General features: G+C 33.4%; 1 protein-coding gene across 6 annotated transcripts in view; it reads left to right on the forward strand.

Moving 5' to 3' along the window:
• LOC105223481 (Down syndrome cell adhesion molecule-like protein Dscam2) overlaps positions 1–23,978 on the forward strand; it is a 290,706-nt gene that overhangs the window by 146,245 nt on the left and 120,483 nt on the right. For all 6 annotated transcript variants that reach the window (XM_049459342.1, XM_049459344.1, XM_049459338.1 and 3 more), the window contains exon 3: positions 17,703–17,904. In XM_049459342.1, coding sequence (XP_049315299.1) covers positions 17,703–17,904 — 202 coding nt within the window. The remainder of the gene's footprint in view (positions 1–17,702; positions 17,905–23,978) is intronic.

Genomic DNA, 23,978 nt, shown 5'->3' on the forward strand with positions numbered 1-23,978 from the left:
TGCTTAACTTTCTTTTGAAACACTCGATAAAACTTGTGACATGTTGAGTACCTTTACTTTAGGTCATAGGACTTTTTCAATTCATGCATTATTTCCGACATTCTACTCGTTGCTGGCTGTGCAACATTGAAACTACTTGCCACTTTTCATCTACCACTTTTGCATTGACATTTTGAATTGCATTTCTTTTACAGTTCAATTAACTCACGTTCGCGTTTAGGAATTTAAAAAAAAAAATAGAGTGTTAGCTATTCTAGCAAAGAACTGCAGATATATAGCGGAATTTAGACATTCTAACGATCAACGAGTACGAGAAGAAGATTTATGGTTTTTCCAAGAAGTAAATAGCTTAACACCTTTTTCATTGGTGGTGTTTTTGCGTGGCGGGTCCCAAACCCAGCGCACAACCCTAGGGGGGGGGATGATTCGCCTTCTGACTTTAACTCTAATTCAAACGGATGTTTGTTGGCAAACCAGAGAATACTTGCTCTAAGACCGCAAGTCATGAGCTGCTCGAGCCATATGTAAATAGTCGTTTCTTTCCATTGCCAAGTGAATGGCACTTAGAGAACTTTTCTCAGTCCAGCAAAGCTGGCTTTAGTGCTGTGCTTAAAATAGCTCAAATCTTCCAGTTAAACATTTAAGCACCATAATCGATCGCCAACTTTTAATTGACCAAAATAAGTTGTTAACATGAGATGACAACAATATTGTGTCTAATAACAGACTGGTTATACCTAACAATTTATCCAGTGCACATACCACCTTTTCTTAGCATGTCTTTGCACCACATGCTCGCCCCTTTCTGTACTCAATTTCGAAACAGCTAGTGACAAGCATCTAAAATATAAATATATTTGGAAATTTTACAACTTTTTCATACTAATGTTGTAGATTTAGGTACTCCTGTAACCCACCGTATCAATTACGACTATCTAAAATATATTCAATTATTACCCACATTGATGAAATAGGAATCATAAGGTATACTAAATATGCTATTGAGATATCAAACGTGACCAGAAACAAACTGGTTAAAATTTTAAAGTTTTAAAATCAAAAATAGTTTAGAATATAAGTTTCGTATTATTTATCAAACAATTATTGGTTATGCCATATAAATTAGTTATGCCTTAGAGTTTAGTCTGGACATACACCAATTTTTTAGCACATCTTTGCACCACATTATCTTGCATTGTTTGATAGATGATACGAATCTTATATTTTCACATATTTTTTGGTATGGAAATTTAAAACTTTTTTACCCAGCTTTGACTTCACCTATAACCCATCATATACATTAGTTTCGGCTATCCAAAACTCATTCATTTATTGCCTATATTGTTGAAATAAAATCCAAAGCAAATTCACTCATACTTCTTCAACAGCTTTCATGATTTTAATGCAAACATGCAACACAACTATATTCAATAATCATTCATAGCTTGATTTCATTTCTCTTTTAAGTTTATTAATACCTATACGCCTATAATAAAATGCCTATGTCTGAAAAGCTTTATAAATGATGTGCCTTTTGATCATACATGTCTTCACATTAAGCTTAGAAATCATTGCAAAATTTTGTATTTCCATTAAGCATATTTGTTATTTCATGATAAACCAGAGATGCAATGGAAATTGATACAGCTTTGTGTGCCGACAAGCAACACAAATGTATAAGTTTTCATTTTAAGGAAATTGCTGAAAAAAAAATCATATTTTTTCTATCGGAGAAAACATATTTTTTACTGTATGCACATCTCTAATTGCATATGCTCCGTGTGAGTGTTGTTCAAATGCTTGCAGAAAGCCTGTGTTATTTTTTGGTTAAATGAAATGTATGAAATATTTGTACAACCAATATATTTGCAGCTTATTTCTGCTGAGTTAAGTTTTTAAAGGCCTTATATATAAATATACAGAAAATACTTGCATTCGTGTTATGGAAATAATTTCTATTATTTTTATTAAAAAAAGGTTGCATGTCTATCACATGACTTTTATATTTGGTTTGCTTTTTAATAATTCCAGTTTTCTTGATTTCGCATCTGTTTTACTTTTCTTTGCAAGAAAAATTTTGTTTGGTTTTGTATGCTAAAATAATGTAAAAAATTTGATTTACTTAAGGTTTTCTTACAACATGTATCATATAGAGAAATGTACTGAAAGCAAGTGCTTTTCGTTTTCTCTTTCTTTATGTTGGATTTGGTTTATTGTGAGTGAAATATTCTAAATTTTATAAATTTTTTGAGGCGTTATATCAAAGAGTTCTAAAACTTTTATGTTTCTGTGGTGTTTAAAGAGGTAAGACAAGCAATGCATTTCCAATCCTGTTTTATTTGTTAAATAAAATAATTAACATTAGAAAACTATAAGAAAAAATCAACCAAAAAATTATAAAAATAATATTGAAAATATTTCTATTTTTGAAAAATCGTTTAGCGAAATATTTTCTAGTATCTAAACAGTCAAAATATGTAAGACATTTTTTCAGATATTTCAAAATTTCTACTCTATATCATCAACTTCACAGTCAAAAACGCTTGAGCTATTGAAATTTAGTTTAAATTACGCTTGTAACGGGTGATTTTTTAAGAGCTTGATAACTTTTTTAAAAAAAAAAACGCATAAAATTTGCAAAATCTCATCGGTTCTTTATTTGAAACGTTAGATTGGTTCATGACATTTACTTTTTGAAGATAATTTCATTTAAATGTTGACCGCGGCTGCGTCTTAGGTGGTCCATTCGGAAAGTCCAATTTTGGGCAACTTTTTCGAGCATTTCGGCCGGAATAGCCCGAATTTCTTCGGAAATGTTGTCTTCCAAAGCTGGAATAGTTGCTGGCTTATTTCTGTAGACTTTAGACTTGACGTAGCCCCACAAAAAATAGTCTAAAGGCGTTAAATCGCATGATCTTGGTGGCCAACTTACGGGTCCATTTCTTGAGATGAATTGATGTCCGAAGTTTTCCCTCAAAATGGCCATAGAATCGCGAGCTGTGTGGCATGTAGCGCCATCTTGTTGAAACCACATGTCAACCAAGTTCAGTTCTTCCATTTTTAGCAACAAAAAGTTTGTTAGCATCGAACGATAGCGATCGCCATTCACCGTAACGTTGCGTCCAACAGCATCTTTGAAAAAATACGGTCCAATGATTCCACCAGCGTACAAACCACACCAAACAGTGCATTTTTCGGGATTGGGCTCTTCACCCCAAATGCGGCAATTTTGCTTATTTACGTAGCCACTCAACCAGAAATGAGCCTCATCGCTGAACAAAATTTGTCGATAAAAAAGCGGATTTTCTGCCAACTGATTTTGGTAATAAAATTCAATGATTTGCAAGCGTTGCTCGTTAGTAAGTCTATTCATGATGAAATGTCAAAGCATACTGAGCATCTTTCTCTTTGACACCATGTCTGAAATCCCACGTGATCTGTCAAATACTAATGCATGAAAATCCTAACCTCAAAAAAATCACCCGTTATTTCATCAGCATCTTTTAAATTTAGCTGTTTATTTTTATGATTCTTAGATTTAATGGCAGAAAATGAAATATCACCCTAAATGTAGGCAACGTCTGCTGATAAAACAAAATATGTTGCCTACATTTAGGCTTCAGATGTTCAAGTTACTTAATCAAAAAATGTCATCAATATCAGTTGCTTAGTTTGGGGTTTCTAATAAGGAATTATGAAAAATTTTAAATTATGAAAAAAAAAAATCAAAAAAAAAAATATTTTATTTCTTTGAATTTTAACTAAAACCTAAATTATTAAAAACCCTGACTTTTTTTTACTATATAATTATACAACAGTATATATTATACAAAATAAATGAAATATCAACCTAAATGTAGGCAACGTCTGCTGATAAAACAAAATATGTTGCCTACATTTAGACTTAAGATGTTCAAGTTACTTACAAAGAAAAATTTCTTCCATATCTTAGTTCAGGGTGTCTAATGAATATATTTGAAATATTGTTAGTAGTCTGAAAAAGAAGTAAAAAGTAAGAAAAAAATCGTAAACTTTAAATTTTAACTCAAGATAACTAAAAAAAATGCTGACATTTTTATTATATAACTATACATCAGTATATTTTATACAAAATATTTCAAAATATACTTCATTAAAAATAAAATCAAATTCCCAGTCAAATTCATCACAAATTATTGCATCTACCATTACTTATGTGCTTCCATTTAACCGCTTACTCAACAAAAAATACAACACCAAAACATGAAATATTTTATTACCGTTTTTCGACTTAAAATTCTACATTATTTAACCGACTTTTTTATAGTTTCCTTAATTCAATTATGTACCGTTGTCTTTTGTAGCATCCTTCTGTTTTTCGGCTCCCCTTCAAAATGACTTCAATTCCTTGTCAACTGCAAATTTGTACAATTACAACAACAGCACTAAGCCCAATTAGCGCAAAATCCGCAAATACTCATTCGCTAAAACTTAGCAGATTCACAACTGGAGCCGTCATTGAGACATGCAAATATTTGCATAGCTAATTGTGTGCGTAGTTTCGGTTAGACGCTTTGGTAGTGGTGTGCTCAGCGCAGACAGACAGACGTCATTGGCAACGGTGTTTTTTATTTTATTTTTATTTCACTCTTTCGCAATTTTACTGCTGGAGATTCACAAAAATAAAGAAATTAAAATTTGAAGCTGGGGAAATGCAAATTAGAAGCTGCATGGCAAATAAGATGAAAAAATGTTTCAAATGAAAATAACACCGAAGTCGTTATTGTTGTTGTTGTGTTTTTTTTATATACATTTTAAGCTGGAAGCAAGCTTGATATAGGATCTATTTGTTTTAATTTTTTGTTATTTTTTTTAATATAATTTTAATACCCTGAGCTGAGTTAGTTTAGATATGCCCGCCTGTCTGTCTGTACATATGCGAAGTAGTCCTTCAGCTTTTGAGATATTCGTCTGAAATATTGCTCACATCTTTTCCTTCTCAAGAAGCTGCTTATTTGTCATAACCATCGATATTGCACCACTATAGCATATAGCTGCCATACAAACTGAAGGATCCGATTTAAGTGTTTGTATGGAAAACTTTCTTATTTGCTAAGATGTTTTCACGAAGTTCCGTATAAGTCACTTTCAAAAGCAACTCTACAATCCGCGAAGAAACTCTTCAGATCGGACCCCTATAGCATATAGCTGCTATACAAATTGACCGATCAAAGTCGAACCCTTGTATGGGAAACTTTTTCATTTGACAAAATATCTTTACGAAATTTGGCATAGAGTTCTCTTACTTCTTTCTAAAATATTTTTTTCTAATAATCCGCGTGCTCTTAAGCCTTTAATGTTGACATAAAAAATCTTGCTCCGCACGTACCTTTCCACATTACCTTGACCTGATTTCATTTAATTTGTGGGTCTGAAAAACAGCTGATGTAAAGAAAAAAGCCGCTTGTGGCATGTGCTATTCAGTAGTAATTACTTTCTTTAGCTTTGTAACATTTTTACTCAATTTTTTATCAGCATCATATATATTTTTTTTTCCAACATCACACATTTCTATATATAATTTTTCAGCATTATATAATTTTTTTTTGGTGAAATTTTTCGAAAATTGCCTCATCCACATCAAAGTGTTTTCACTGCAGCTCACTGCTGCTGTTCTGCTACTTGCTGAACAGCACTTCATATTTTCGCATTCGCCCCGAGTGACCGCAGCCATTTTGCTGTTCAAGCAAGTGAAAACAATGGGAAAGGCAAAATCAGAATTTATTTTCTGCTTAAAGTTAATTTTTTCGGCTTATTTCATAGCAGCTGTGGTTTTTGAATTGGCACAAGCGCTGAAGGGCAGGCGAGACCGGCGGTAGTCACCTACATCCGTTATGCGCTACAACAACTACTTACATACATATATATGTACATATATTTGGTACACTATGTACATATAAGCGTTGATCGGGCTTCGTGCACCCACTATTGCACCTTTCATACTTTAAACACCAGGCAGCCAACTAGTCGACACACAAGTCCAGCTTATTCTGCTACCTACATACTTTCACATCCTAGCACTCGGCTGCTGCTGCTGCTGTGTTATTCACTCTTCGCTCGACTGCGCCTAACAACTATTTCTATGTACTCGTACTCGTTGCCCAAAATGTATGACAAATGAAACGAACGCATTCCTAGTGCATGCAAGTGGTGTTCTGCTCGTTGTGTTGAGCCGATTTATAAAATCTTTTGCTGTGGGCAATTGACTACATTGCGCTGCCAACGCTTTGGCTACGAAGCTTGTTTACGAAATTGCGGCATATAATGTTTGGGGATTCGGTAGGTTGCGTTGATTTGCAGCCAATTTTTGTTGTATTTTATATAGTTTTTGTATAAAAAATAAATTTTTAACTTAATACCATATATTATTTTTTTTTTACAAAAATAGCTTATATTTAATTATTATAATTTTTAATTTGACTGTAAAATATAGTTTTTAATTTTTTTTTTTTTTTAATTATATGGAATATAAAACTTGAATACATTTTTTTCAATCTTTGTATTTTTTTTATTTTTGAAAAATGTTTTTCGTAATTAAATTATTATTTCGAATTCTCAATATAAAATCCAATTTGGTTTGAAAAAAATTCTTATTTTTGTTTTTGAAAATATTTTTTTAAACTATTTTTTTTAATATATTTTTTCGTTTGAAAAAATCTTTTTGTCTTTTTTTGAAAGTTTTTTATTTTTTGTTTTTCAAAAATAAATTTTTTCTATTGTTTTCGAAAATATTTTCTGTTTTTTTTTATATTTTTTATAATTTTCAAGTTGACTGTGAAATATAGTTTTTAAAATTGTTTCTTTTTTTAATTATATGGAATATAAAATGTGTATAAATTTTTTTTTTAATTTTGAATTTTTTTTTCGAAATTAAATTATTATTTCTTATTTACAATATAAATTACAATTTTTGGTTTGAAAAAAATTCTTTTTGTTTTTGAAAATATTTTTTTCAAAACTATTTTTTTTTAATATAATTTTTCGTTAGAAAAAATCTTTATTTTTTGTTTTTTCAAAACTAATTTTTTTCTATTGCTTTTGAATTTTTTTTATTTAGTTATTTTTTTTTTTTAATAAATTTGTATTTTTAAATTTATTTTTCAATAATCTCATTTCATCAACGAAAATTTTTCTCCCCACCAAACAAAGTTCCGAAAAATTTCCGTCTTCATCATTTCGCCCACTGGGTTATGCGTGTCGCACATCCTTTCCACACTACAGCCATTCGCTTGCTGTTGTTTCCTCTCTAGTAAAATTTGTTGATTCCATGTAATATCGTAGCATTGGCGCCATTTTTCGTTTTATTTTTCTCCTTTTTGCCTAAAATTCAACAAATCATCGAAAAACAATGGCAATTCTGTGAATGGACATTTCTCTGGTTTAACCACTAAAAAGGATTTCTGCAAACAACTGCATTTATAAATTCAAATAACTTGACAAATTTAGTTCACTCAACTTGGCGATAAAAGCCGATGCGGATGCTGAGTTAGAAACTGTGTGGAAAAAAAAACAAAGCAAAGCATTTAATGAAAGCAGCAGCAAAGAAGAGGAAGTGTAGTGGCATTTCTTCTGTTATTTTTGTGAGTTTTTCTTCAACTAAGTTTTGGCTTTAGCTTAAATTGATTAAGAGTTATTGGATAGTGGATTTTTTTTACCGTTTGGTAAACTTTTTTCGACTTTTTGGTTTATATATTTAAGTTTTTGATTAAAGTGCATCACTCAAGGTGTTGAAGCGGTATGGAAGATATTATTTCGAGAGATGTGGAAAATATGGAAAATGTGTGTTTCGGGAGATAAGTGTTGAGGAGCTATGGAGAATATGATTTCGAATGAAAACTGTTTTAGAGTTTCCACTAAGAGTTCCGTAAATCGTTTTCTCTTAACAGGAGACTTTTCTGTCTATCTTTACCATCAAATTTCATAATTTTTTGCAACTAAGTATGTGTAAATTACATATTATTTATAGGTTACTATTATCTGCTCTGTGTTTTGACCGTAGATGTATACTAATTTCTCAAATATTTGCATTTGACCGATTTATTCACATTAGGTCAGAATAAACACTACCTTCAACTACACAATTTTTCGACTAAAAATTTATGCCGAAAGTTTTTAGATGTGTTGTATGATTATTTTTGCATAGTTTTGTGAAGGATCTGGTCTTAGGATTACTCAAATCTGCAGTTTGAAGTAGTAGATTATGGTTGATGTTAATGGATTTGCTTATAGTTTCTTATTTTTGAGAGGGTAAATATTTCTTTTACATCACTTTATCGATTTATTTTAGTTTCAAAAAAGCTCTGTCGTCGAGAACTCTAAAAAATTCTATGTATGTACTCGTATAGATAGAAATTATAAACAGGAGATCGTTGAACCTCTAAAGAAGCCATTTAATTTTTCTATGATATTCTAAGAAAGCTTTGTTGTTCATACTACTATGTTGGTTAGACTGAATTCGACATTGCCTTATGGTTTTCGTGTTCAACAATAACAACAATAAATTATGGTTGATGTTAATGAATTTGCTTATAGTTTCTTAATTTTGAGAGTGTAAATATTTCTTTTACGTCACTTTACCGATTTCTTTTAGTTTCAAAAAAGTTCTGTCGTCGAGAACTCTAAAAAATTCTATGTTATGTACTCGTATAGATAGAAATTATAAACAGGAGATCGTTGAACCTCTAAAGAAGCCATTTAATTTTTCTATGATATTCTAAGAAAGCTTTGTTGTTCATACTACTATGTTGGTTAGACTGAATTCGACATTGCCTTATGGTTTTCGTGTTCAACAATAACAACAATAAATTATGGTTGATGTTAATGAATTTGCTTATAGTTTCTTAATTTTGAGAGTGTAAATATTTCTTTTACGTCACTTTACCGATTTCTTTTAGTTTCAAAAAAGTTCTGTCGTCGAGAACTCTAAAAAATTCTATGTTATGTACTCGTATAGATAGAAATTATAAACAGGAGATCGTTGAACCTCTAAAGAAGCCATTAAATTTTTCTATGATATTCTAAGAAAGCTTTGTTGTTCATACTACTATGTTGGTTAGACTAAATTCGACATTGCCTTATGGTTTTCGTGTTCAACAAAATCCTTGCCATGTAACCTAATCGATCAAAATCAAGACAAGACGGCTTCATGAAACTTAGGCAGAATAAGGCAACGCTACAATATCTGAAAAAATTTTTCGGATCCGATCATGAAAACTAACTTAGCAAAATCAAGTATTTGTATGAAACATTTTTTCATTTGAGGAGATATCTTCACGAAATTTGGCATAGATTATAGTCCTAAAAGACGGTTCATTCTTTAAAGAAATTGTTCAGATCGGGTCACTATAGCATACAGCTGTCATTCAAACAAAACGATCACAATAAAGTTCTTATATGGAAAACTTTTTCATTGGACGAGATATCTTCACAAAATTTCGCATAAATTATTGTCTAAGGCAACGGTGCATTATTCGAAGAAATGATGCAAATTGGTTCATTATAACATATAGCTGCCATACAAACTGAACTATCAAGGTCAAGTTTTTGTGTGAAAAACTTTTTTATTTGACAAGATATCTTCACGAAATTTGGCATGGATTCTTATCCAAAGTCTCGTTGCGTGATTCGAAGAAATTATTCAGATCGGGTCACTATATTATATAGTTGCCATACAAACTGGCCGATCAAAATCATGCTCATGTATGAAAATTTCTTTATTTGTAAACGGTGCAACCAAGGTTAATGTTTTTTATTGTTTTATTGATGATTTAGTTAAAACCAAATTATAAAATAAAGACAATTATCAAAACTGTTCTAACTTTTTTTTTTGTAAATTTGATTTTATTAGCTGTAATTCCTTAGTAAAATTTTAATTACACAAACGAGTCTGCAATTATTTTTTAATATAATTTTTTTTGTAATTTTTCAATAGGAATTTATAATAATTTACACAAATTGCTTTATATAATTTTCTCAGCTGACTTACACACACGTACCCACAAACAAACTAAATTCGGTTTTAACTTATGCATGGAAATTAAATTTAATCTCTTTGTCGTCTCGTACATGTGTCTTATCTCTGTATGACCATAATTGCTACGAATACATATAAGAGCTACGAAGATGATTATATTACGGCATTAGGCAAACTCGGTCATGCCAGCAATAGTAAATTAACTGATTGTTAGTTAGCATTTTTTATTGTTAGAACATAATTTCCACACATTGACTTCACACGCATTTCATAGGGACACTAAACTTGACAGCACACATACACAACTGATATGAAATGCATTTGAGCGTATGTGTGTGTGTGTATGTGCGGATGGTTGACTGTAAGCTTCATGTTTCATGGGACTTCTCGGATTACCAGTGGCTGGCGAAATTTCCAAGCGTAACGCCTTGACAAGCAAGCGAGAGAATTTTCATGCACCATGTATGTGTGTATATGAATATTTTTGTATGTACATATGTGTGTTGCATGTTTATATTGCAATTTAATATGCGCTTATATATGAATTAATTTGTGCATAGTTTTAAAACGCTGCTTGCTGCATGCTGTGGCAATTATAATGTGAGAATTACGCTCGAATCGAAACAATAGTTGCTCGGTTGCACGAAAATTACATAGGCGAGTAACAAAGTCTTATGGCTACGTAAATGCATGTATATGTGTATGTACATACTATGCATCTATTAAACTTTAAGTATTGTTAAAAGCACACATATACACACGCATTTTTAAATATATTAATGGAGACACCCGTCGTTGAGGCAAGTCGTTGTGTGACAGCCAGTCGCACAGCTCTCGCCGCTTAAAGTGTCTGAGTCGAGGGAATTGCGCTTAATTGCATGTTCTGCATATCGCTTTAGCACCACCATGCAACAATGTGCGCAAAAATGCTACAACAACAACAAATAATAGCATGCGTCTGATTGGTAGTGTTGTTGTTTGTACTTTCTTTGCTTGTTTGCCGCCAATGTCGTAAAGTATAGATATGCATATATGCAGTGTACATATTTTCTTGCCCATCACTGTCGCTCGCCTGGTTCTCGCTGCTATCATTCGCCAGCCAACGCAAGTCCTTTGGGAGCTCGTCTGCAGCTACTTTTATTTTCCAACTTTATTTTCTCTCATTATTTTTGTTGCTACACTCACTTAATTCCCACAGTTGTTGTTGTTGTTGCAGTTTTTGTTGTTTCGCCGTTGTATGCTCTCATAAGCTTTATAATGGAATTTCAGTCTTAATTACCAACTGTGGAATTTGCACTTGAGCGCCGCTTGTCAGCAGAATCTACACCAATTACAAAAACAACAGCAGTCAGTTGCACTTCTGCTCATTGCATGAGAATGCAGCTTGTAGCATGTCATATGAGCTGCTTTCTTGCATAAGTTCACACATGCTCTTATGCATGCTTGTGCATTTCCTTGCACAGCTTTACCAGCCGACTCACCCCTTCAGCTCCCTGTTTTCCTACACCAACAAATGCCGACTTGCCTACTCTTATTCAGTGCAACTGTTTGTGGCAGCAACAAAACCAAGCAATGTTCGTTAAGTAAATCCGGAAAGGCGAACTAAAATGCATTCAGACGTAAACTCAAATTGTGCTTGCGTGTGTGCGTGCGTGTGTCTCATTGAATTTTAATGAAAATTGCTTGTTTACATGACCACCGAATGAGTCTAAATAAAATTCTGTGGCTGCAAAGAAGTAAACTTTCTCTGCATTGTGTTGCAAGTATAGATTTTGTGCGAAGAGTGTGATTTGAACATTGGCGCCAGGCGATTTACTGCGTTTGTGCGTTCAATTCGCCCAAATATGGTGATTTTTCCTAAAGTAAGCACACTAATAAAAAAAAAAATAGAAATTAAATTGAAAAAATTATTAAAGAATTAAAAAATATATAAAAACTATTTGAGAATTTACAACTGAAGTGCGAACTTTAGTTAACTGCTTTCTGATATCTCAACTAGATGTTTTAAAATCACAGACTCAAACTTTAGTGAAAATTGGCAACATTGCAACAAAGCCATTTTACCTGGTTATGTTTTGTTGAGTAAGGCCATTTTGAACGAGCAACTAACTTTTAAAGCTACATTAATGTTATTACTAAAGAGTAAAACTTGGAAACAAAGCAACCGCACCCTTTGGTTTTAGTAGACGAGAGAAAATTGGCAACAGCGCAATCCTTAATAAAATGAATATTTTCTCAAAACAGAAAATTAGAAAAAGTTCTTAATTGCGAGCATAGGCTACTGTAATTCACTAAGTTGAATACCTGGCGAAGGCAAAGCAATATTTACGTAAACAGTTTCCATAAAAATTTCATTAAAAGAGACATAGGATTAAACTAAATAAGGCTGAAAAGGGTTTAACTCTCTTTAAAGCTATATCTTAATGTATTTCTATACACCCTCCCCTAGTTAATATGTTTTATACATCAATACTTCGTATTAAATATGTTGAATGATAGAAAATTGGCAACATCGCATAAAGAAATAAATTCCCATTTCTCTTGCTCTGCCGGTTCATTTTCATATTTTCAATAATTTAGTAAATTCACGAATTTTTTAGTACAAAGAGAAAATCTATTTGCCCGTATTTGTATAGAAATATAATAACAGACGTAAGAAGCAATTATAAAATTAATTTTCCGTTTTGTTACAACTTAAAGGATGGCCAATTAAATTCATCGAAGTAATACTTGAAACACCACAAATTAGCATTCAGATTGCACTGCAAAGCGATACACAATTTTTCGCCCAACATTACCTAATAAATATACATATGTATTTTCAGGGCATTCAGCGCTCATCCATCCAGTTGACGTTGTCAATTACCGTCCCTACCATTAAACTACTACTGCATGTTGCGCTGGCGCAGCGTACATTTACGCGCATGCAAATATAATTTTCCAATTTGAAAAGTTTTCCTATTAAATCGCTTTCACTCAGTTGAGAATCACGCAAATTGTTGAATGAAATCACTGCGCGTTGCATACTTTAGGGAGTCGTGACCCCAGACGACCAGCCAGTGCAAGTACGTTACGCCTAGCTACAAGTACATTGTCTGTTTCGTATCTCTTCAGCAGTAGAAGGCAGCAAATTGGTTAGAAGGGTGACACCCCGCGTTGAGTTGTTGATGCACTTGGCCGACACTTGACTGCTGTGGTTCACTACTTTGGGCGCTTTTGCTGCTAGTCGTCGTCAGCAGATGATACCCTTTTGGTCTTTTAACCAGCTGACCCCTACGAAGTAGCGTGTACGCGAGAAGTTGCTTGCATTTTTAAAACATTTTGCAAATTTTGTAGTTGCAACAAAGTTTTTTCACACAGAGTGGAGATGGGTAGCCGGCGCTTTGAGTTGTGTCTTCGTGTTGTATTTATTTATTTATTTTTTTGTTTCGAATTTATTCCCGACTTAATTTTCTTCCGTTCTTTCGTTGACATTTTTCGTCGCGCGTCCACTACGCTGCTTTGACATTGCCAGCTTGCTGGCTTGTCTATTTCATTTCGCGACATTTTCTCCTTTTGATTGCAACTAAAATGAAAATTTCATAAACACTTACACCCAAAGCGGTCGCAGGGCGAAAAAAGTGCCGCACAGCGCAAAAGTGTTTACCCAAAGTTGCGCTTACCCCAATATTTCCCAGCGGCAGCAACACCTAAGCGGTAGCGCCGACTCTCAGCCGTCGCATTCTGCCTGCGGACGGACTATCAGCGAAATTAGTTTATGAAGATTAATTTGCCTGCTTGTGCATTTACAATTTGCGCGCTCTAATTTTACTGCTGCTTAATTTTTTGTGCGCTTTCCGGTTATACATAGTTAGCTGTAGCGTCAGCTGTAGCAGACATCCTATCAAATAAAGCTTATGCCTCTAAAAGCTTCCCCCTTCCATTTTTTTTACTTGCTCGGCATGTGGCTCACGCTCTTAATTCCCTTTTTTACTTTATTCAACCTCGTGTCAATGCCATAATCCCAATAGGCGTTTCTGCAAAACGTGCACTTCACCTCCTCTCGGCTAGTATTAGCCAATCAATGTGCTCCCACTTAGCCAGTTGCAAGCTGCGCCTGGCTTTGCGTATATTCCATAATACTTTTTGCCTGGCACGCCAGCTGGCGGAATGGCCGAAACGGTGCCAACAAAAGTCGGCACAAGGTGCCTTATCATGCAAAAGTAAGTGGCAAAGGATTTAAATAACTTGGCTTATGCGCTTACAACTAACTAATCGTAAATTAGCCTTTATGCCGGCAAATGGGTTTAATGTCATTTCAATTGGGTTTTATTGCTTTGCTGCGCTGAGTGTGCTTTATTGAATATTTTCTTTATTAGAGATATGTCGTTGCGTGCTTTTATACGCATAATAATATGCAAGTTAGTATTGGCTTTTTATTGTTATTATATTTTAATGGTGGTAATAATAGTGGTATTTATGGTGCCATGCTTGAAGACTGAATAAATGGCTTTGGGCTTTGAGTTGTTGCTCTCATTAGTTTTCTATGTTCATTTGTATGCCATCACAGGCAGTTCATTATTTTTATGATAAAATCACATAAATTGAAAACTGGCAACGGTGTTGAAACAAGTAATGGTTTCGTTTCCAAATATTTGTTAAAATTCATTGATTTTTGTTTAGAATAATGCTCTTAAAGACTTTCGAAACGTTGATAACGTCTGCATCTCTTCAAATATCCTTTATATTTTTTTGCAGAGAAGGGCATACATTAGATTGAATTATAGACAGCTTAGTAGCAACGTTTGACGAAGTTTATCATTTTTTTCAGCAGACTTTGTATTAAAAATATTATTTTTTAACTTGGGACTGTAATGCAAAGATTAATGAACTGGTTTAGGAAATCAAACGATCAACTAAATGAGGTTACGTCGATGCCGTTAATCTATGTATAGCAGTGAAAATTGGCAACATTGCAAAAATCTATTTATCTCATTCTGTTTTGTGTAGCAAGTAGCTTTTGAACTTTAAAAGCTTCATTAATATTAATATTAAATAATACAATGATATTATTACTAAAGAGTGAAACTTGGCAACAAAGCAAATAAAATTAATATGTTCTAAAAACGATAAGAAAAAGTCTACAGTGCGAGAATAGGTTACTCGTTGGGTATTATTATTATTATAATTCACAAAATTAAATACCTTGCGAAGACAAAGCAATATTTATGTGAACAGTTTTTCATCAAAAAACTCATTTGAAAAATAAATAGTCTCTATTCACTGAGTTAAATACATACCTTGTGAAGTCAAAGCGAAGACTCATTCGAAAGCAACAGTGGTAAAATATATATTTTATATCTCATTATTAAGTCTTATACATTTTATGATGTAAAATTGGCAACGTCGCATAAGTAAATAAATTCAAGGGCTCAACTTTAATATACATTTAGGCGCCAATTTCAATAACCAAATACGCAATACGTTGTAAATCCAAGCGCCATTCATAAACTAATATTTTATTTAGACATCCTATCACTTAATCAGGCAGTATTTCAAATACGCACGTGTTCATTATTAGCGCCGTAAATAGTGACGTGTAAGCTATCAAACTACGTCCACAAAACTGACCTTACTCAGTGCCAATAACATTTTTATTAAAATTTCATGAAAACATATCTCATCCTATTTATTTATTTTTTCTCTGCGCAGGCAAAGGATAACTATTTTCTATGCAGCAAATTTCAAAATTTCCACAGTAAACCACTCGTCCGACAAATGGGCGATTAGTCATAAAATGAATAAGATACGACAGCTTAATCATGAGCATCGATGCGACTAACAGGGCACCCGATGCTTACCCATCGATTTGGCGTTTTTTGTTTTTGCATATTTGCTCCTAAATTCCTTACACGGAGGTGGGCGGCCGAAAGGATTTTTCTCGCAATTTTTTTGGGTCACTTTGTGTGGCTGTCCGCAAACTGCCCTTGCATAAGCAATATCCCAAAATACTGTAAGCGATATGCTTGTGCGTGCGTATGGCCTTGAGCAAATATGTGTGCGCATGAAACAGGAAATAAATGTGGAATTTACTTTAAACAGGCGATTGACCACAAACACTTTTGCTTTATTTTTTCCCCGGTTGCCTTTTTATTTCAGCAGGGAAAACACATCTCTATCATGGTGAAATTCGATCCGCTCACATATCGTCCGCCAGCGGCTGTATATGCGTAGTGATTTGTATCTAAAACAAGCATTTTCCTAGCGGAAACGCACCGAGGCATATTTTTTTAATATAGTTGTGTGCGTTTGGGTTTGAAACATGCTGTGTACTTCGTTGGCGATCATCTCTGCTTACATATAGTTCACGCCTTGTAGCGCTGCCATCAGGTGATGTGGGTCGCTGGTGCTTCTTTGTGATTCCTAATGTTGCTGCTTGTGTTTTTGTTATTTTTCCCATTGGTACTGGTTTTTTCTTGTTTTTTTTTCACCAACCAAATATTTTTTCGCACTGCTTCCTTTCACAGGCATTTCCGCTTCAAACGGAAAAAATTCCTTTTGCATATATTTAGACACCTTTTCGCAATAGCTACGCTGTCCGCCGCACTAACACTGTTTATGTGTGTGATGAATTGAATAATTGGAAATTTTCGCAATTGTTATGTCTTTGGACCTTTTTCCTTTCACACAGCTATTCTCGTCCGTCATAGTACTCGTAGAAACCTTTATTTTGTATCAGTGTTCTAAAAATTTCCAATTCAAACTGCATCAATTTGGGTTCAGTTTCCGAAATTTCTCTTCGATTGACGATTTTATTCACGCCTCGTTCAAGCTCTTTTTTGTTATTGTAATAAATAAAATGATTTGTCGGATTTGTTAGGAAATACATGGTAAAACGTAGTGATTATTCTCCCGACTGCACAAGGCGTGGGGTCAAAAAGGATAAACGGATAATTTTGCCAGAGATTTGTTAGCAATCAAAAGGCGTAGATAACATTTCATGAACTCAATTTTTTGGACACTGCGAGTGTGCTTACATGAATTATGTATATGTAGTGTATACAATGGTTAATGTGTCAAAATTATATTTATTGGTTTGAGCGGCCTAAAGATTGATTTACATATTTTTTAGGATTTTTTTTTAGATTTGTTTTCGATGCTATATTTTTTTATTTTGTTAGAGATTGGTGTTTCAAGCTTAAGATATTATGGCACGTTATTGGAATAATGCGAGTTTGCCAACGTTAAATTCTGTCTGTAATTTTTTCTCAAGTAATTTTGCGATTTTCTTGCAAGTATATATGAAAATGGCTGTATTTATGTCAGTAAGCCTAAATGTAGGCAACAATTTTTATTAATCTATTTAATATTGAGGAAAATGTTGCCTACAATTACGCTGATGTTATATAAAGCTTTTGAATGAAATGGTAACTTACTGGCCAAACTCAATTTTTATTAAAAGTATATATGAAAAAAGCTGTATTTATATTAGTTAGCCTAAATATAGGCAACAGTTTTGGTTCAATTCTTTAATATTGCAAAAATGCTGCCTACATTTAGGTTGACGTTACATAAAGCTTTTGTATGTAAAGGTAGGTCACTACCTAACTAAATTTTCAGTTCGAATTGCCACTACGATTTATTTCAAAATATTCTTAATAAATTTTTTAGTAACTTTCTAATATGTTATGCACATTTTTTCTGCTTTCAGGACTCACATTATCCACACTAACCTCCTCACAGGCAGACGAATCGCTCGATACGCGAGAAAATGCCGATCTGACATTGAAATGTCGCTTCACAGATCATTACGATGCCAATGATTTCACATTCTATTGGGCGCGTTGGACCGCCAATCCCGCGCAATTCGATAATGTGGCCATACATGATGTCTCGCTGAATTCGGGTTACAAGTGAGTAAAATTTATAGATTTATTAAAAAAAATTATTTTTAAAAAATTTTGAAAATTTATTTTTACAAAATTTTGAAAATTTATTTTTACAAAATTTTGAAAATTTATTTTTAAAAAATTTGGAAAATCTAATTTAAAAAAATTTATTTTAAAAAATTTTGATAATTTATTTTTAAAAAATTTAGAAAATTTAATTTAAAAAGCTTAAGAAGATATATTTTTAAAAAATTTAGAAAATTATCTTTAAAAAAGGTAGAAAATTAAAAAAAAAATAGAAAATTTATTTTTAAAAATTTAGAAAATTTAGTTTAAAAAATTTAAATTTAAAAAATTTTTAGAATTTATTTTTAAAAAATTAGAAAATTTATTTTTAAAAAATTTAGAAAATTTATTTTTAAAAAATTTTGAAAACTTAGAGTTTTTTTAACAATGCAAGAAGTTTATATATTTTTTAAACAATGCAACAAATCAATAATATTTTTAAACGTCTACTTCTATTTTAATGCTTTCTTAATATTAAATATTTTTTTATTTAAATTTTTGTTTTGTTTCATCTTTAAATTTGTCCTCACTTACTAAACATTTTCCTTTCAACTCCATATCTACGCTTTAAGTTCGCATTTAATTTCACCCACTTTCTACAATCCGTAGAATATATTTTAAATATCATGTCTTTCACTTAACAAGCAGTTTTCGCCATCGTCTACTTTCCAATTTAGCTAAGTTGTGCGCACAGCACAGCATGCCAATCTAATAAAATGGCATGAGCCAGCGAAAAATATTATAATTTGCACGTTCATTTGTTATTTTAATTAAATGTGCACGCGAAACAGCATGCGATTGGCGAAAATAATAGCAACAGCAGCATAGTTAGAATAGTGGCAATACCAAGGAAGTGGCAACATTCACACACTGATTCGCTGAGTGAAGCCAACCAACTTATACTTAAGTACTCACACATTTTCACAGTTGTATGAATTCGAACTGCGTAAGCGCCAAGTGCTCAGCGAGCACGCTTTCACACGCAATTCATATCTTTGCAGCTTCCTTCTTACTTCCATCCTTTACTACTGGGTATAGCGTCAACCGCCTTCACTTTACATAAAGAGTGCTGCTACTTCTGCCACTCCATAGAACTGCTCATTCACTCACTTTTCTCTACTCGCTCCAATACTCATTATATTCAACACTTCTCTAACCTATTTCAACTCTCTTAGGGGTCAACGTGGCGTATACGTAACGTAAGACTTGCGCTTTGTTTTCAGTAACCTGAACTTGTGCGACCGCTATCATATGCTTGGCGGTCACACACACACATACACATATATATAATGCTTCTAATTAAAATCAAGTCTTGACTTAATCTCAATTTCACACTAAATGCTAAAGAGATACAATGCTAACTGTTTTCGGTGTTGCTCTGGCGTCGAGCAGCCATAATTCACAACTGTCATTAGGCTAGCGCATTTTGTATTTATAAACACGTGCTTGTGTTGTGCTGTATACTGTATATATATATGCCTATATATTTGTTTGTGTATGCGTGAGCGGCGTACTTGTGCATAATTTATGTGAATAGAGGCGCTGACAGCGACTTTGTTGCGCCTGAAGTGGGCTGCCTTGCCACAAGTCAAGTGACACTTGCGTTTCTTGCTTTTTTGCACGAAGTTTTCTTTCGTTGCTTGTTAATTGCCATATTCATTTTGTCTCCGCAAGATTGTATGAAGTTTAATTGCACTAGACTTTTCTAAAGGTATTTAAGAGATGATGTGTTTGTGTGTGTTGCGGTGTTGTGTGTGTCTGTATAAACGAAATTAGATGCGCATAAAGGCCAACCGAGAAGTTGTGGTACTAAACAAAGTGAAAGATAATATTTTTCTGTAATTAAACTTAACAATTTAACTTTAAAAGGGTTGGTACGTAGATGCGTTATATTTTTTTTTTAATAGAGTTGCCACCTGTTTAAATAAAATTTTTTTCACATGTGTCTTGTTGTCATAAAATGCTATTGTGCATGCTAAAAGTTTAAAAATATTGTATTTAAAATTATTTAGGGTTGCCAGCTTATTCGAAACTGAAGTGAAAATTTATAAAAGAAAGTGGAAAAAATATTTATGTGTACTTAACCTCAACTATTTAACTTAAAAAAAAATTTTATGTAGCTGCGTTAAAAAAATATTTACTAGAGTTGCCATCTTTTTAAATTTTTTTTGTTTTTAAAATGTGTCTTATAATCATAAAATGCTATAGTGCATGCTAAAATGCTAAAAGATCAAAAATATTTTATTTAAAATTATTTAGGGTTGCCAGCTTGTACGAAAGTATAACTATTATAAAAACGAAAATTTATAAAAGTTGCCAATATATTGGTAGTCCAAAGAAAAGTGTTCCCAAATGTATGAAGAAATAAAGTTTAGTTAAATATGATAGAAAAAAAGTTTCAAAAGGTTTACAGGCGCGTCAAGATGGCAATCGTTCGAAACTCAGCTCAATTTTGTAACAGTTCCCATCAATTTTGCTTTTAGGTATTTTTACTCAACAAAAACTGTAAAATCCTTAATTCAGAAATCACAAAAAAATACTTCATTTCTAATTGAGAATATTTTCAATTAGCGTTGCCACCTTTCTACTAACCTTTAATACTATTTTTTGTGATTTTGAAAATCCTTATTGCTTTTTTCAGGTTCTTTTAATTTTTTAAAACATGCGAAAGAAAATCATTATCATCAATTTGTGAATAATTTCCTATAGCGTTGCCAGCTTTCTATAATATTTCAATAAATTTTTTGTGGTTTTTAAAGTCTGTTATCTTATTAGGGGAGTTTAAAAAACACATGCCTGCGTTTGAAAACCGAAGTTTGGAAAACCAGTGTTGCCACTTACAAAAAAAATTACATATATTTCATATGCTTTTATTTTTTCTAAGCACTAAACGAAAACCACTAGCTTCAATTTGAGAATAATTTTCATTAGCGTTGCCACCTTTCTAATTACTTACAATAAATTTTGCGTGATTTTTAAAATCAGTATTGCTTTAATGTTGTTAAGTAATTTTTCGGACTCTTATTTTTTTTTAAAGCAAAAAAATCATGAACGGTAATTTGAGAATAATTTCCATTAGCGTTGCCACCTTTCTGTAACGCTTCCTTAAACTTTTTGTAAAATTTGAAATCAGTATTGATTAGGTGACTTCTTAAAAAAAATACACATGCTTGCGCTTGAAATTGGAAGTATGGAAAACCAGTGTTGCCACCTTCAAAAGAATGCAATTTTTCCAGACTCTTATTTTTTTTTTAAATATGAAAAGAAAATCACTAACGTTAATTTAAGAATATTTGTCATTGGCGTTGCCACCTTTCTATAATTCTTCAATAATTTTTTTTGCTTAAAAAACACATGCTTGCGCTCGAAAGCGTAAATGTGGAAAACCTGCGTTGCCATCTAAAAAAAAATTAGACATTTGTCAATTTCTTTTGGTTTTTCTACAAATTTGATAAAATCGGTGTTGCCATTTATAAAATATAAATATTTCTTTTTGACATTTAACTAATGTAATAAATTTCCAAAAAATAGTAATAATAGTAAAATTAGTAAAAAAAAATACATTCTGGTCGCAACCGAATACAGCTGTGTTCTTACTTCTCTATTTCCAAAACAAAAAAAATGAGTTCAAGGCACTCCACGTCGCCTTAGCGTTTTTCCTGGCATTGAAGTTTTTATTCAAGTTCTTGCCACTCGAAACTAAATGAATGCGCATTATTTTTCATTTCGACTCGCGACGCTCAGCTCTATCTACATCGTGCTAAATGTCTCAGCCACCACCACTGGCTGTTTGTGCGCACGGTGGCATTTTGTATTTCTTCTTTACTGTTTTTCACGGTTCTTCGCTCATATTTTTTATATGTTTGCTGCAGAAGAAAGAATAAAACTGATTAACCCCAGCTGGAGTATGAGTTCAGCGCTTGAAGTGTGCCTATTAACCACCAAAATGGAAATGGAAAAGAGTTATGCCAAATTAAAAGCGATACTCACACATATACATGAACAATTATATGTATGTATGAATGGCCTAAGCCGTTGAAGGATAAAAACTGGCATAAACATGTTTATTATGAAGCATAAAAATAAAAACATATTTTTTTCGCCACTCGACACTGGAATTTGCTCATTTTATCAATTCCTTTATGGTGCATAAACTCGCCTATAAAATGCGCTTGTAAACAAAATAAACACATGCAATGAAAGGCAATGAAACGTAATGAGCAGCAGCAAGGCTTTGACAGAAAATGAATGCGAATAAAAACATTAAAAAAAAAATGAATTTTCAACAAGCAAACAATGCGCACTGCAAAAGCCTACACACAACACAAAATGACAGCATAAATCCGTCGCTTGAATGGCAGACAGACGCAGCTTACTGCCTGCCTGCCTACTGTTAGCAGCATTAGCAGCATTGTTGTTGCAGTTGCTGGTTGCTGTTGGCTTGCCGCTTGTACGCTGTCAGGCCTAAAGGCTAATATCTCGTTTAACATTTCATTATGGCAATGGCGATTGTGAATAGCGAGCGACAGTAAACAATGCGCTGGCAAAATAACTGCGACAGCAACAACACCAACAACTACGATGAGCACAATAGCAATCACAATAACAACTGCCGAGTGGAAAACTGGCGAAACACTGCAAACAAAGCGTACATAAGGGGAAAGTGGAAAACAAAAAATAGAAAAAAAACGCAAAATGAAAATAAAAAGCCAACAACACATTTCAACAACTCTACTTCTTGCGTCCACACCGTGAAGTGCGCGCTGAACGTACTCGACATTTAATCGTAATCATGAACATGGCGAGCTAAACGCGCTGCCGCAGCTCCGGCGACAGCTCGATAAGTATGAGTCTATTGCGTTTGCGCCGCGCTTGATGGCCGCATAAACAGCAGCTGCCATTGTCATGGCATAGAGTAGCTACTGCAGCCGTAGATATTGCGCATAAATGACAGCGCGGCGACAGCTGCTACTGCATTGAGATACTTCCGTAGCGCGGTGTTCAGCGCCACCGCCTACTCAATTCGCCACTACAGCTTTGCTAATTCGCTGTTGAGCCATACTTTAGCTGGGTTTTGCAACAACGTCGACCACTTGTGTTTCGCAAGCACAAAATTGTCGTGTCCTTGTGCGCGCCCCTTTTGTTTCAGTTCGCGGTTCATGGCGACCTCTTTGCATTTGCTCAATTTGCAAGGCAACGCGACCACTTCGCATCCAGCAAATGGCAACAGCAACAGAAATATAATGAAATGCTGGAGAAAAAGTATTTTAATAATCGCAATAATCATAATAAAAGTGCGACGTAACGTAGCAATAGAAGTGGAAAATAATAGTCGACTTTTAGGCGGTGAGCCAGCAGTAGATGCTTGGAAACTCCTGCAGGCAGACAAGCAGATGCTTGCCTAGCGCGTCTACACAAGCTGTTTAGTGGTGAAACGGGTGCTCAGTTTTTATGCGCAATTGTTTATTGGAGGAATCGTTCTTTTATTGTGTTGGTGACAGTGGTGGTGACCTGAAGTGTGAGTTGACAGCTTGATTGAGTGTGCGATATACATATGTCCTTCAATTTCACATGTCTGGTGATATAGTGAAAATGCCTAATTTCCACGCCTTTCATTGTTTCAAGACGTCTTGTCAAGTTTTTGTTATAAAAACACGCCTCAATATAGGCAACATTATATTTTTAAAGGAAAACTCAAGCTTTATTCATGTTCTTTCTGTACTAGATATCTCAGTTTAGGTAGTGTTTTTATTTTTTCATTAAAGATGAAGTTATAATTTCGCCTGATATTTGCTCTTTTACCCATTTCTAATATTCTACATCAGCCTAAAGGTAGGCAATGTTTTTTTATAATCTGAACGGGGTATATAGAGTTTGGCATAATGTTTGTAATACCCAAAAGGAAACCTTATAACCTATATTTTATAAATGAAAGATCAGCGTGACGAGCGGAGTCGTTTTAGCCATGTCGGTCTGTCTGCCAGTTCGTCTGCCTGTATATATGAGAACCAGTACCTTTGTTTTTCAGATAT

The sequence above is a fragment of the Bactrocera dorsalis genome, chromosome 1 (assembly GCF_023373825.1).
Source record: "Bactrocera dorsalis isolate Fly_Bdor chromosome 1, ASM2337382v1, whole genome shotgun sequence".
NCBI classification, from domain to species: domain Eukaryota; kingdom Metazoa; phylum Arthropoda; class Insecta; order Diptera; family Tephritidae; genus Bactrocera; species Bactrocera dorsalis.